The 15,811-nt window shown below is 38.4% G+C and overlaps 1 protein-coding gene across 1 annotated transcript in view; it reads right to left on the bottom strand.

The window, feature by feature from the left end:
- Positions 1 to 63: 63 nt before the first annotated feature.
- Positions 64 to 15,811, bottom strand: part of LOC131955538 (QRFP-like peptide receptor) — a gene marked incomplete at its 3' end in the record, with an annotated part of 47,454 nt that continues 31,706 nt past the window's right edge. Inside the window, exons 3-4 of the mRNA XM_059319694.1 lie at positions 1,855 to 1,976; positions 64 to 187 (exon numbers count right to left, since the gene is read on the bottom strand). Of these exons, the coding sequence (XP_059175677.1) occupies positions 64 to 187; positions 1,855 to 1,976 (246 nt within the window). The remainder of the gene's footprint in view (positions 188 to 1,854; positions 1,977 to 15,811) is intronic.

Genomic DNA, 15,811 nt, shown 5'->3' with positions numbered 1-15,811 from the left:
TATATATATATATATATATATATATATATATATATATATATATATTCAATGTGCAGAACTGACCTGTCCGACCAAGATAGGAACCGCCATGATGACACTCATGGTCCAGATTAGTACCACAAACCGCCGTGCCATGCTCACCGTGCACGTGTACTTAGCTCGCATTGGGTGTAAGATCGCATAATACCTGAGGACAGCAAGAGGGACGGGTTTGAGCCTTCAGGTAAGTCGCCAGTCTATTGTCTAAATGGTTGGAACAATCAGGGTAAGGTAGGCCTACAGATAGACTCTAGTTTAAGCTATAGATTGATAAGATTTCTTTCTGTCGATAATATTTTAGATCGTTCTATCTGTTTTGAAAAATGGTGTTAATTACTATGATCATTAAATTTATGTAATTACCCCATCCCTAACATAACAAATCAAATTAACTCATTTAATTAGATCTTCTACTAATTATATAACGAGTTATAGATTTTTAAAAAATCAGAACTCGAGCAAAGTTTGTGTGTTAAAATCAATTAAACATCCTCATCACAATCAATCGACAACTAAACAAACACTGGTGTCTCATTACTTTTTCAAATCGTGTGGTTTCTTTTTTTTTTCTTGCGCGTGATTCTCTAATTGATTTGTTTTTGCCTATTAAAAACACGTTATGTAAGGTGTCAATTATGTAATAAGCGATTTTGCAATACCTTTATGTCTGACCACAATCTACGGTGTACATTTTAAAGAATGTGTGGAAGGCTGTGAAAGGATTTTAAAGCCTTAGTTTATGCTTACTATTATTTCATTTCTTATATTTAATTATTAATTATGTGACAGTCCAAAATTTAGCACACTGTTACGTCCCTGACATGTAGCGTCCCATGATTGTGTGTGTGTGTTGTGTGCTCGAACGACAGGTACTCTCTTTTGGTATACAGCTGTAGCCCTTGGTTGAGTGTGTTAACATGGAGTGAGAAGTGTTCACGTGATGTGTGTCAGTTGACGGGTGACTGTTACAGAGCGTATGCTAAGGTGTGTGGTTGTTGGTTGGCGTGTGTGGTTGAGAGAGGACGTGGACGAGTGTGTAAAGTATTGTGTACCGTAATTTGTATCGAAAACATTTATTATATTACTATATATATATATATATATATATATATATATATATATATATATATATATATATATATATATATATATATATATATAGACATTTTTATATTTTATACTGTTTTCTAGTATATTGTTAAAATCGTTGTATTGTACGCTATACTTTGTGTGGTCCTGTGTATTACAGTAAGTAGAAAAGCCCTACACAAAAACTCAAAACAAAAATAATTAACATACAATAATTTAGTAGCAATTTAGTAACACAACTGAGGAACAACTAAGAAACAACTCGCAACGCTCTTCTTTAATGTAATTTTTTTTATCCAGTCCAATATTTTTTTTTGGTTAGTTTCTCAACTTTCGTAGACTGCAATTATGTTCTGTTAATTAAGTTTATCATCTCTTTTTTTTTTAATTGCCTTGTCATTTGAGTTCTAGACAATTACGCTCAACACTAAAAAGAAACCAGAACGTTTCCATAGCAACGAGGCGCTTACTAGTGGGCGCGGTCACGACGTGAGAGATGGGTCTGGTCTGATCATTGTAAACTTAACACCAACAGATTACCATAATCTACAGTGGAAATTTCCTAATCTTAGGATTTACACTGACTCAGGGCATGTCTTATCTTAACTCTAAAGAAAGAGCTAACCCAAAAACATAACTTTCTCAAATAGGGGTTAAGTTCATAGAACTGCCGGCCGCCCCCCCCCCTCCATCAATAATAACAAAAAAAACCTAACGTTAACTTACCTTTCTAAGCTTAACCCTGTTAGGTTAAGCACCGAACATATAATGGTCAGGTTCTGCATGTAGTGGACAGACTTGCACAGCACCTCGCCATATTGCCAGGTGAAGGTGAAAAATCTGGCAAACTGGGGACAAAAATTTGGTTTGAAAATTCTGGCAAATGGGGACAAAAATTTGGTTTGAAAAAAACAAGCAAATTAGGACAAAAATTTGGTTTGAAAAATCTGGCAAACTGGGGACAAAAATTTGGTTTGAAAAAAACAAGCAAATTAGGACAAAAATTTGGTTTGAAAAATCTGGCAAACTGGGGACAAAAATTTGGTTTGAAAAATCTGGCAAACTGGGGACAAAAATTTGGTTTGAAAAATCTGGCAAACTGGGGACAAAAATTTGGTTTGAAAAAACTGGCAAAGTGGGACAAAAAATTGGTTTGAAAAATCTGGCAAACTGGGGATAAAAATTTGGTTTGAAAAACATGGCAAACACGCAAAAAAATGTATGCATATCTGGCAAACTGGGGACATAAACGTTTTTTATTTTTTTATTTGGCAAGATGGGGAAGCACAAAAAAAAACAATCTGGCAAACTGGGGGACATAATTTTTTCGTTGTTGAAAAGGCAAACACACAAAATGTGTACATTTGTGGCAAACAGGGGTAACATATTTTTTTTTGCTTTGTTTTTTTTTTTTTTTGAAAATCCTGGCAAACTGGAGACACAAAATTGTTTTTGATAAAATTTGGCAAACACACAAAAAATGTGTAAATATCTCGCAAACTGGTGACACCCATATAGGTAAAATATCTAGAAAATAGGCGACACAGGAATACGAGGTAGATGTGGGATACTGAAGATGGTAGAGGACGGAGGGGAATGGTTCAGTTGGTTAGCATGATTCTTGCGGCACCCCTAACGGCCTACCAGACTACAGTAGACAAGGACACGATTGTTTAGACAAATCAGATGACTTATCTAACCAACCAATTGACATATTTTTTAAAATTAGTGTGGTTCAGTGTTATACAATCAAGTTCACTAAAGTGAGAACAAATTACTTTTTTAAAGTCAGAGTTAAAGAAGACATTTTATGTATAACCACGGCAATCTTCAGCATTAAGAAAATAAAATAAACTAAAAATAAAAACTCAAAATTTGATTTCATGAAGTTTGCTTTTATCTCAATCAATGATGCTCAGATGAATAATCCTTTTGATACAGAAAAACATTGTCAAGTGAAGTAACAAACGAAATGCCATTCAAAAGAATCTGCAATTACTTTAATAGAAAATATAAATTCTCGAAAATCTATATGAAAGAGAATTACAAAATGGTTATTTACAAAACAAAATATCGAATTGAAAAGAAAAGAAAAAAAAATAGAAAAAATATTTTAAAAAAAGCAAATGATTGACACTAAAGCGCTGGTATTTTTTATTTTTGGAAAAAAATTGTCTAAGTTTGTTAACCGCTCTGACGGCAAAAACAAACTAGACAGATGTGTCTAATGGAGAATTTGATTAAAAGGCTCGTCTAAGTGCCGAAAAACAAAGCATCAAATGCCCATGCAACTAGGGGAAGGGGTCGTAATACAATTAGTATGGCGTCATCTTTAAAGACTAAACATTACTTAAAACTTAGGGGTCGGCGTGGTCGAGTCGGTAAAGCTCATGGTTGCTAAACCGAAACGTCTCGAGTTCGAACCCTCGGGCAGATGAGGCTCGTTAGCTTGGAACAGCCACTCTTCTAGGAGAGAAAACTCCAAAATTAAACAACTGCTGCCTTGTAGTTTGTTCTTGGTTGGACAAAGGCTATGGAAGCAAATCCAAAAAGAAAAGCAGGCTGAAATCGGAGTCAATGGCCTCAACGGCGCATAACCAGTTGACACGTACCGCTTAATTGTGTTAGAGGCGTGGTCGAGTCGGCAAAAAGCTCATGGTTGATAAATTCGAACAAAGTCTCGAGTTCAAACCCACTGGCAGATAAATCTCGACCCCCTTCAACACTAATAATTAAGAACGAAGAAGAAGAAGAAGACTTAAAACTTTGTTGCGCTCTACACACTTTGTAGCACCCTAAACACGATGACGCCCTAAACACGATGGCGCCCTACACACTTTGTAGCACCCTAAACACGGTGGCGCCCTACACACTTTGTAGAACCCTTAACACGATGACGCCCTAAACACGATGGCGCCCTACACACTTTGTAGCACCCTAAACACGGTGGCGCCCACTACAGACAGCAAGATATTACATGTTCCTATTACAACAAATCAACATGGACACCTATCCCTCTTCACCCTCTGCAGTATTAATGTAAGTTCAAGATACTTTGGGACGTGTTTCGTCATCTAAAACAGCTCACATCATAGTAAGACAGACACAGCTTTCAACATTTCTTTTTTTTTAAATCCGGAATAACACGATGGCGCCAGTTATCGTTGACAATGCATGCGGATAAGTCACCATTTAAGTCACCATCATGTACCATCATGTACCATCATGTACCTTCATGTACCATCATGTACCATCATGTACCATCATGTACCTTCATGTACCATCATGTACCATCATGTACCATCATGTACCATCGCGTACCATAATATACCATCACGTACCATCACGACATCACGTACAATTATGTACCATCATGTACCATCGTGCACCATCATGCACCATCATGTACCATTACGTACCATCATATACCATCATGTACAGCTATCAGATTTTGTGATGGTGGGTGGTAACAAAACAACAGGAAGTGACGACAGCAATTAGAAGTGATAGGTATCGTTAACCCGGGGCTCATTAAGGCAGCTGGGTCATGTTGACATAGTTAAGTGATTCGATGATCCAGAGGTCGATACACTGTCCACAGTCAATGGACGCAAGGTCTTGTACTCTAGGATAGTGTGGTAACGTATGGGTCATGTTGACATAGTTAAGTGATTCGATGATCCAGAGGTCGATACACTGTCCACAGTCAATGGACGCAAGGTCTTGTACTCTAGGATAGTGTGGTAATGTATGTGTGTGTGAGTTAGAGTTACGATAGAGTGTGTATGTGTGTAAGCACTGGCGTATACGTGTGTATAAGTGAGAGTTATTCTAGTTTGTATGAATGAGATGTGTGTGTAATGATTTTAAAAGAATAGCTGATACAACGCGGTTTTTTTTTTTTTTTTTTTTTTTTTTTGCATTTGTGTGAATGCATCTGTTGATATTCTTTTTGTGCTATTCCATTGTATATGTATGTATGTTGGTTTACTATGTATTTTGAACTAGGTGTGTGTGCGCTTTACTAACTTAACATAGTAGAATCGCACATTTATGTATGTGATAATAGTGGCGTGATATTGATTTCTCAAAGCCCAATATCAAGAAGCTTTAAATGTATTGAAACTGATAGTTCGACAATGCGAGGGGATTAATAACCGGAAATATTAGAATCCTATCCTACATTACAAGACTGGAAATATTAGAAACCTATCCTATATTACAAGACCGGAAATATTAGAATCCTATCCTACATTACAAGACCGGAAATATTAGAAACCTATCCTACATTACAAGACCGGAAATATTAGAATCCTATCCTACATTACAAGACCGGAACTATTAGAATCCTATCCTACATTACACCGGATATATTAGAAACCTATCCTACATTACACCGGAAATATTAGAAACCTATCCTACAAGACCGTAAATATTAGAAACCTATCCTACATTACACCGGAAATATTAGAATCCTATCCTACATTACAAGACCGGAAATATTTGAATCCTATCCTACATTATAAGACCGGAAATATTAGAAACCTATCCTACATTACAGGACCGGAAATATTAGAAACCTATCCTACATTACAGGACTGGAAATATTAGAAACCTATCCTACATTACAGGACCGGAAATATTAGAAACCTATCCTACATTAACTAGACTTCCAGTAAAATAAAATACTTCTACTACATAATACTACATGTCAGTGGCGTAGCCAGGATCGTCTCAAGGGGGGGGGTCCAATTTTTACCCGGGGAAAAACTTTCGATTTGCACCCCCCCCCCCCCCCTCAAACTTTCGATTTGCACCCCCCCCCCTCAAACTTTCGATTTGCACCCCCCCTCAAACTTTCGATTTGCACCCCCCCTCATACTTTTTCTATATACCGAGGGGTCTATGGGGGGTTATGACCCCCCCTAACCCCCCCTGCCTACGCCACTGCTACATGTAGTAAAATTTCAAACAAAGTATTTCTAGATTAGGTTTATAAAATGGCAAATAAAACTGTGCTAATCTGAGATTATCAGTTTAGACAAAATCAATTCGAACTTTCGTTTCCTTGTAAGCAGTGGCGTAGCGAAGGCAGGGGGCGGGGGGTGCGGACCGCACCGTGTGACACCATTTAGGGGGGGCAACACCAAGGCAAAAAATAGCAAAATATATAGAAAAAAATGATAATTCCACTGAATTTAGTGATTAATTAGAGTGTTAAAAAGTCTTTTAAGAGCAAATTTGACAAATCTCGACAAGGGTGGAGGGGGGGGGGGGGTGGTGCAAATCGAAAATTGAAAGTTTGTCCCCGGGCACGGGGGAGGGTCGCTACGCCTCTGGGGGGTGACACCATTAAGTGCCGCACCGGGTGACACCCGACCTCGCTACGCCACTGCTTGTAAGAAATGAATAAATAAACTTAAACACAATGACATGAATCCAGACGAATCCTTGCTTGGGGTCCTTTCTAGCGATCTGTGTGACAAATGTCAAATAAAAGTGCAGGAAAAATGTTCTGTATCGCATTTATAAAAAGTTCAAATTCGATCCCGTCTTGTTGAGAAAGGTTGAAACGACATCGTTCTGTCAGCAACTAGAGTTTATTTCTGGAATCTGAAGATCATTCGTGTCATTTTCTTGTATTTTATCGGTGTAGACTTGTGTGAATATATTGTGTGTTACGTGTGTTGATGTGTGTCATTCTCATGTGTTTTATGAGTGTAAATGTGTGTCATTCTCATGTGTTTTATGTGTGTAAATGTGTGTCATTCTCATGTGTTTTATATGTGTAGGTGTGTGTCACTATCTTGTGTTTATGTGTGTATATTTGTCACTGTCATGTATTTTATGTGTGTAGATTTGTGTGAATATCTTGAATTTTATGTGTAGATGTATGCTTTGTGTGTCTCTATCTTGTATCTTTATATGTGTAGTTGTGTGTAGCTCCCTTGAGCTTTATGTGTCTTTATCTTATATCTTTATATGTGTAGATGTGTGACACTGTCTTGTGTTTATATGTGCTGATATGTGTCACTATCTTGTGTCTTATGTGTGTCACCCTGTATACACACGTTACCGACCGGCAAAAAATGACTCGAGTTAGGAACAATACATACTAACCCCACTCATTGTACTATTGTGTTTGACGAGTTTGTGGATAAAAGTTCGTACTGTTTCATGGCTTAATGCTGTGTGGGTGAATGAATACATGTTCATACTGTTACATGTGGTGAATGCTGTGTGAATGAGTGAAAATAAGTTCATAATGTTACATGTGGTGAATGCTGTGTGAATGAGTGAAAATAAGTTCATAATGTTGCATGTGTTGAATGGTGTGTGGATGTCTCCAAACACTAGATAAAATAAGCCGATAGCTTCGTTGAGTCTCTGTATGGAATGTTTTATGTCGTCTTCCTATTCTTTGCGCTCTCCCAAAGTTCTATGATCTCTTCTAAACGTGTGTCGTAACATTGATATTTCTTTGAGATGGTGTGATCTGGATCTTGGCATGTTCTCACTACTGAAGAAACGACACACGCTAATGAGAACAGGCTTAAGAAACGGACCACGTGGTTTTAATTGGTCCTAATTCTTCTTCAATGTTTTCCTGAACTGCTGAATTTTTAATGCTGATCTGGGCGAGTTTTTAGATGTTCAAGTATTAAAGTTTTCCAGGTTGTTTTTTAAAGAATTTTTTTTTTATACCGAGACTGAGAAAAAACAAGTTATAATGAGACCATGATAAAAATCTATTTATAATGAGACCATGAAGAGAAAAAAATCTATTTATAATGAGACAATGAGAAAAAAAGCTATTTATAATGAGACCATGAAGAAAAAAACTATAATGAAGCCATGAAGAAAAAAAACAACTATTTATAATGAGACCATAAAGGGAAAAAACTATGAGACCATGAAGAAAAAAGCTATTTATAATGAGACCATGAAGAAAAAAAACTATTTATAATGAGACCATGAAGGAAAAAAATCTATTTATAATGAGACCATGAAGAAAAAAAACAACTATTCATAATGAGACCATGAAGGGAAAAATCTATTTATAATGAGACCATGAGAAAAAAATCACTTGGTACGCAGAGAACAACTGGAGTTAATGAGAGTAACGGAACCTGGTTTGGCCAATGTTGCTGTGTACACTATTCGAAGTGTCGCACTCTAGGGTACCGTACGATCTTAGGGTACTGCAGGTTAGGGTACCGATGAGTCTTAGGGTACCGTTGGGTCTTAGGGTACCGTTGGGTCTTAGGATACCGTTGGGTCTTAGGGTACCATTAGGTCTTAGGGTACCGTTGATATTTGAGTGTTAATAAGTAGAGGGCTCGTGTTCTATGGTGGTTATGTGTAGGTTATTTTGTTTGATGTTTGTAAAAAAAAAGTAAACTTGCCCTGTCGGATCCGTGTGGTCAGTTCTATGCCCAGCCGCCTTTACTTTCCCTAACATGAGCCAGGTACCATCAAAGCTATGCCCAGCTGCCTTTACTTTCTTTAATGTTAGTCAGGTATCATCAAAGCAGGTAGACTTCCGATGAACTATAACCTGGGATACAAACTCGAGACTCTCTGGTTGGTAGTCTGCGCTCTACAGTCAGACCACGCCATACCATTTTTATTGCTGGTGTTTCCAAGATACGTGACAGTGTTTTCTTTTGTTGATAAAGTTGGCTGATATTTTAAAAACAAGTGCGCAGCGTTAAAGACGCGTGGGATGAAGGGAAAACCAAACAGCTTTAGAAAACCCGTCCGTTGCCATGGTTACTTCGTAACGAGATGATAATAGCCAGAAAGAAAATAATAGCCAGGAATTTAAATGTTAATTCCTGTTTGATTGTCGTGACTAGGGTAGGTGACATGATGATACTCACACTTCCGGTTGGTGCGACACACAATGATACTCACACTTCCGGTTGGTGTGACACACAATGATACTCACACTTCCGGTTGGTGTGACACACGATGATACTCACACTTCCGGTTTGTGTGACACACGATGATACTCACACTTCCGGTTGGTGCGACACACAATGATACTCACATTTCCGGTTGTTGCGACACACGATTATACTCAAACTTCCGGTTGGTGCGACACACGATGATACTCACACTTCCGGTTTGTGTGTGTACACAAGTTGAGTACATGTCAGTGATGGTGGGAGAGTATACGAGATGGTCAAGCTGGTACACAGGCGGTTCGAGTGGCCTTGAGATGGTCAAACTTTTATACAAAAGGTCAGGGACGGTCAATCTGGCATGGAGACGGTGCTCCAATGAGTACTGTTATCCTTGATAAATCCTGCAGTTTGGTTAACTTGTTTTGTTTTACAATTATCGATGTATTTGGAGTAAGTAGTAATCGAATTGAATCAAACTAATCAATATTAGGAAAATGAAGCAACGACGATATAATGGAAGGGAGGGCGTGTGGATTAGGGAGGGGGGATGGAGACAATAGTGGTTCCAATTAAAAAACACACGTTTTGTTGGGGGTGGGGAGTTGGCACTGCATTCCGAAGCACGCCACTTCCCCCCCCCCCCCCCCCCCCACCGACTAACTAGAAATACATTTAAATTATACAGGAAATAAATCATATAACGAATGTCCGTGCTTTTCCCTTAAACTTAAGTGTACCCCCAACAAAGATTTCAAGTGCATCCAACGCCCCCCCCCCCACACCCGAATGGAAAAAAAATGTATGTGGAAAAAACGCTGAAATTAAATTTCTGACAAAAATATAATATAAAACACAATTAACCTCATCATTTTTCTTAATCTAAGCCGGTCTCTTAACGGACACTTAGTGAACACATTCAAAATATTCTCAAGAACTACCCCCTTGTTACTGACGCATACACCCACCACCAGTCTGCCAGTTTTAGAACCCCTGCCTCTTTTATCTAATTCACGGATGACACACAACATCACACAGTTTTCTGTTTGATCACGTTGTGACTTAGTCGAAAAGATTCTAATTTCAGTCCTGGATTATTTCCGTCATAAAATTGCACACACCATGTCGCCACGTGACTAAAAAAAACCGGACGTACACATTTAGTGAGCCATTTCCGTTTCCTTTAACTCTGCCAGAAATATGGCGTGGTTTGTTGACCGTACTTGGGTCACCAGTCAGTTGTCTATTAAAGTATAATTTAACATTCGTTTTAACTATTTATTTATTATTACTGATAACTAAATTACAATTTTTAATATACTTTATATCCTAATATATAAATCCCCACGTTCGCACATCTCTCTCTCTCTCTCTCTCTGTCTGTCCGCAAAATATTTTCGCCGGACATCACGTCAGAATCGGCAGCGATATATGAAGAACTTTTTACGGACTTTTGTTGAAAATAATATGTTAGATGTTTTAAATGTATAACCACAATTTTAGTTAAAGAAGAAAAATAAAAATTAAAGGCGTATTCGAATGTAGAGAAACAGTATTATTTATGCAACCGGAAAAGCATTAATATATGTGAAAAAGAACGCATAAAACTGTGACGTCACTATTGCTCATACATTAACTAATGACGTCATCTGCCGTGTTTAGAATGAAAAGAAATGAACTATTTCATTCAAATTTGATTTAGATCTACGTACACTATGAAATGTATACAATACAATTTTTCCGGCCTAAACTCATAAAATTTATTTTATGTATTTGGATTCTAGATCTAGAGATTCTAGATCTAGACTAAATCTAAATCTAAATCCACGCAATAACTAGATCTAGACGTAGACGCTAAGATTTAGATTTAGACTCTAACTTCTCTAAAATCAATTCCAAAAATAAATTTCTATATTAGGACTAAACTATTTCAAGACTTATTTATTTTATACAAAATCTTTGTTATGAACTGGCTAATTTGGGATAAAAAATTAATTTGAAAGAATAGGCATATTCGCGTAAGTTAAGATTTTAAAATACGTGTTTCATTCTCCGTATTTTATAAGGTGCCTAAATAGCGGAGATGTTAGTGTACATTAAACCACGCAGGTGGTGCGGGTTCGAGACACAGCAAGTCAACTTGGTTAATGTATTCTTTTTTATTATGCTCGGGCTAAACTTAAAAAAAAATTCTTTTAGGAATCTAGCTCGAGATCTAGATTGTCGGGTGTCCGATAGGGCACTTCCCGGCGCCGCAGGCGCTTCAAATTTGGCATGATCTTGCCTTGGTGCGACAGAACACGGGGGCCGGTTGGCCGAAAAGTCTACGATGTGGGGGTCAAAACTGACCTCGACTGACCGGTACCTTATATGAGCTATAAATCGAAAAAAAATGTCCACGGAGGAACCTCTTCATAACTCTTGAGGTCGTAGACCGACCTTCGGGCGAATTAATTAAGCATTCAAATTCTCAATGTTTTCGAAAGCCTAAGCGAAGCTGGGCAGCATGCCTAGTAAGTTTAATAAGCGAAAATATTAGCGCTAGACCAGCTGAAGTGGGTTGTTAACTCCGGTACAAGTTTTTAAAAAGTTACATAGTAGGGAATATTTATTTCGATGTAACTTTGATAAGGTAAACCATCGTGTGTTTTTATTATCAAATCTATTTTTGGAATCTTGGTAGCTATGACAACAGCGGCCATCTTGCAAAATCAACCCACTCGTATAAATCAGAAAATTTCAAAACGTATCTTTTTTTTAAACGCGTGTAGGTTGAAATCAAAACAAAAATTAGGTTAATTAAATTGTGAGTTATGAGAAAGGAATTGCTTGCTAGGGAAAAAAAATCCACTATAGATTTTATCTAAATCTTTATATTTAGGTCATCTATAATAATAAAATAGATCTTTTGCCCTTATCCCTCTTGTGTAGATCTTCTTTTGTAAAATATCAAACTCCTACATGCCACTAACTCTAAACCTCCCGCCCCCCCCCCCCCCCCCATCGCATCCCTACACACATTTACTTGTAGCATCAATAATTCACTCGTTAAGATTAGCTAAGATGGCACATGATCGTGACGTCAGGTCACGTGGGACGATGTGCCAGATCAAATTAAAAAGTTGAAAATATTTATTTTGTAAACACATCCTGTTATGAAATAATTTGGGACGGCGTGACCTATCGGTAAGTCGCGAGTTCGAATCCGAGTTCAAAGAACCCTAAGTCCACCCAGCTCTGATGGTTACTTAACTCACATTAAGAAAAAAAGGCGGCTTGGTATAGCGCTGACCACACTATCCCTTCATATGCCGAGGTCTCTTAAACAGATAAACTCTACTTCATCCGCCCCACGTGTCCTGCGCACGAAGATGTTGAGATGATTATGACGTAAAATGACAAAGAAAACAACTATCACTTTCTTAAACCTACTCTTGTTGCATTTAATTATGGACTTGCCTAATAAAATCACGGAAATGTACCATTGTTCGTAGCTTTTATATTTAAAAAATCATAGAGCTGTTAAAATACTTCAAACGTGTGTGTGTCTTCCAAATGTATCACTTAACATTGTTTAGTTCATTAGTTGTGCCTTCCGCTTTCATCTTTGATAGACTATTATGTCTTTCACCCTTGACGTCTATAGCTAACTGAAAAAACTAGTCTTTAGTGTATATTTGTATGCATCTCTCACTTATTGTTACACTTGCTATGTGTCATTCATCTAGTGTGTCTTTACATTCAAAATGTCAAGGGGTATTGGACTATTCATACAAGTCCCATTGGCCTTGAAGTTACAGCAACAAAGAATAAGTTTCGTTGAACTGAACTATAAGTTTCGTTGAAATGAACTATATCTGTTTCGTTGTATTGAACTATATCTGTTTCGTTGAACTGAACTATAAGTTTCGTTGAAATGAACTATATCAGTTTCGTTGTATTGAACTATATCTGTTTCGTTGAACTGAACTATATCAGTTTCCCTGAACTGAACTATATCAGTTTCGTCGAACTGAATTAACTCGAGCTATACTTCACTAAGTCTCACTAAAATTCACTAAAATCATCATATTTCGCTTGTTAATACCGAAGCGCACTAAAATCACCACAACCAAATTCTAACACATTTCTCTTAGAGTCACTATACCACTATCTCTCACCATTTCACTAAGTCTCACCCCTCTTTACTAAACTACATTTCACTAAGCATCACAATATTTTTACCTATTAACCTAGCGGAAACATATTTCATCAAGTCTCACCCCTAATATCCTCTCACCGTTTCTTCACAAACAAGACCTTATTCCACTCTCACAATAATTTAAAAATAAATAAATGTAACAGCCAAAATTGTGATATTAAAAACCCTTTAAAAGCTAAAACACAAACAATTTCCTGACCAAGTCCCCATATTTGCATAGCTGGATCTAAAAATAGAACGCGACTAATTAAACCCATTTCACCAGCCTCGGTTGGGGATGAAGACTGTGTGTGTGTCAGTATGTTGGAAGGGTGGGGAGCCTTTCTGTTCTGTCGCCACCCATAGGGTTAGCAGTGGATTAGAGTTAGGATTAGGATTAGGATAAGATAATGGTGTATTACTTTGATTACGTTTAGGAACGATGACATTTTTGTCTCAGCTTGAAGGCTTTTGAGTTTAGGTTTAAGTTAGATTTGAAAGTTTTTAAGACAGGTTCGGATGGGACGGCGTGGCCGAGTGGTTGATAGGTTTTTTTAAATAAATTAATACGACATGCATTTTGTATAAGGAGGGGTTGTTATGGTGGTGCTTTTGTAAACGGGGGCCGCTATGAAGATGCTTGTTTAAAAAGTGGTCGCTATGAAAATTCTTATATAAGAGTAGTCGCTATGGCAATGACTATGTAAAAGGGGGTCGTAGTAGTGTTTTATTTTAGAGGGGGTCACTAATGTAAGTGCTTGTGTAAGAGGGGTCGCCATGTACCGAGAAGTGCTGTCAAAATCTAGTTCCTGACTTTATAAATTGGGGTGACCAACCTTGACCCCCCCCTACCACCCATAGACCCACCCCCCCCCCCTACCACCCATAGACCCCCCTCCCACCTACCACCCATAGACCCCCCTCCCTACCACCCATAGACCCCCCTCCCCCCTATCACTCATAGACCCCCCCCCCCCTCCCTACCACCCATAGACCCCCCTCCCTACCACCCATAGACCCCCCTCCCTACCACCCATAACCCCCCTCCCCTACCACCCATAGACCCAACATGTCTACCAAAGGTTGCCGCCCCTTCCCTCAGCCTCCATTAACTCACGATTACGTCACGTGACACAAATAGAAAAAAATTTGAGCCGTGTTTTTACTGGGTGATCATTCCATAAGCTGGTCGATTTGACAGTTTAATACCCTGGAATGAATTTATTCCAATAACCGACAGGTCGGTCTAAACCCCGAAAGATTGATGACAACACGGACAGACACATCTTAAGCAGGCTGTTAAAAAAAAGAAAGACAACAGTAAAGGTAATAAATGCAACATAGTGCGAGAATCAAAGCTCTCATAATGACGAGGAAGAGAATAATGCTTATAGAATAAGAAAATAATTGAAGGATATCTAATATTTTTTAAACGGACTAAGAAGAGTTTTTTAAAAATTGTAAACATCGATTCCGTGAGTGTTGTTGATGCGTTGCCATGGTAACGTTTAGAAACCATGTGTCGTTAAGGGAGATCGTGTACAGTGTAGGAGATAAGTGTTGTGTGTGGTGGTGGGAGGGTGTGGGTGGGGCGTGTGGCGGGGTGTGGGTTGGATAGTGTGGGGTAGTAGGGTGGAGTGTGTGTGGTGGGGTGTGTGGTGGGGTGTGTGGTGGGGTGTGGGTTGGATAGTGTGGAGTAGTAGGGTGCGTGTGTGTGGTGTGATGTGATGTGTGTGGGTTGGATAGTGTGGAGTAGTAGGGTGGGTGTGTGTGGTGTGATGTGATGTGTGTGGGTTGGATAATGTGGGGTAGTAGGGTGGGTGTGTGTGGTGTGATGTGATGTGATGTGTGTGGGTTGGATAATGTGGGGTAGTAGGGTGGGTGTGTGTGGTGTGATATGTGTGGGTTGGATAGTGTGGGGTTAGTAGGGTTTGGTGTGTGGTGGAGCGTGGGCTGGGTAGTGGTGGGTGAAGGTAGAGTGTGTGTTGGGATAGTAGTTTGGGGGTGTGGTTTGGGTAGTGGGGTGTAGTAGGATAGGATGTGTGGGGAGGGGAGGGGCATGGGCTGTGTAGTTATGGGCAGTTGGATTAGGTGTGAAGGTCCGACCAGCCCATCTAAACGAACGCTATGACCAGTTCTGTTAAGATATGCCTAATACGAATCTGAATGTCTAAATCTAAAAATCTAAAAAAAAAGTTTTAGATTAAATTAAGAAAAAAAAATACAATGATCAGCAATAAAAACTATCTCAAGAAACAATTTGATCAATGTGTTTGTTTGTTCATGTTTTTGTTACAGGAAAGGAAAGGAACGAGATGATCCCCATGACAATTGGATTGATTAGAAGCTGTGTTATTCTCATTTGGGCATGTTGTTGATTTTAATATCGTGTCCCTAAAATAATAGTCAAATCTCAATGCGATGTGAGGAAGAAACAAAAAAGGATTACAATTTTTTTGGAGTCTAAGATGGAAGTGTTTACGGTATTTCCTTGTTGACACAGGCAAATTTGATTACATTTAAATTAAATGAAAATATTTTCCTGAGTTATTTGAAACATCTGGATTATTAACTCCAAAGTTCGGGCTTTATGTAG

Source organism: Physella acuta, unplaced genomic scaffold (assembly GCF_028476545.2).
Source record: "Physella acuta isolate Inbredline_101_S28 unplaced genomic scaffold, ASM2847654v3 ptg001076l, whole genome shotgun sequence".
Taxonomy (NCBI): domain Eukaryota; kingdom Metazoa; phylum Mollusca; class Gastropoda; family Physidae; genus Physella; species Physella acuta.
Note: the sequence above shows the minus strand (reverse complement) of the source record. Positions and strands in the feature narration are given on the sequence as shown.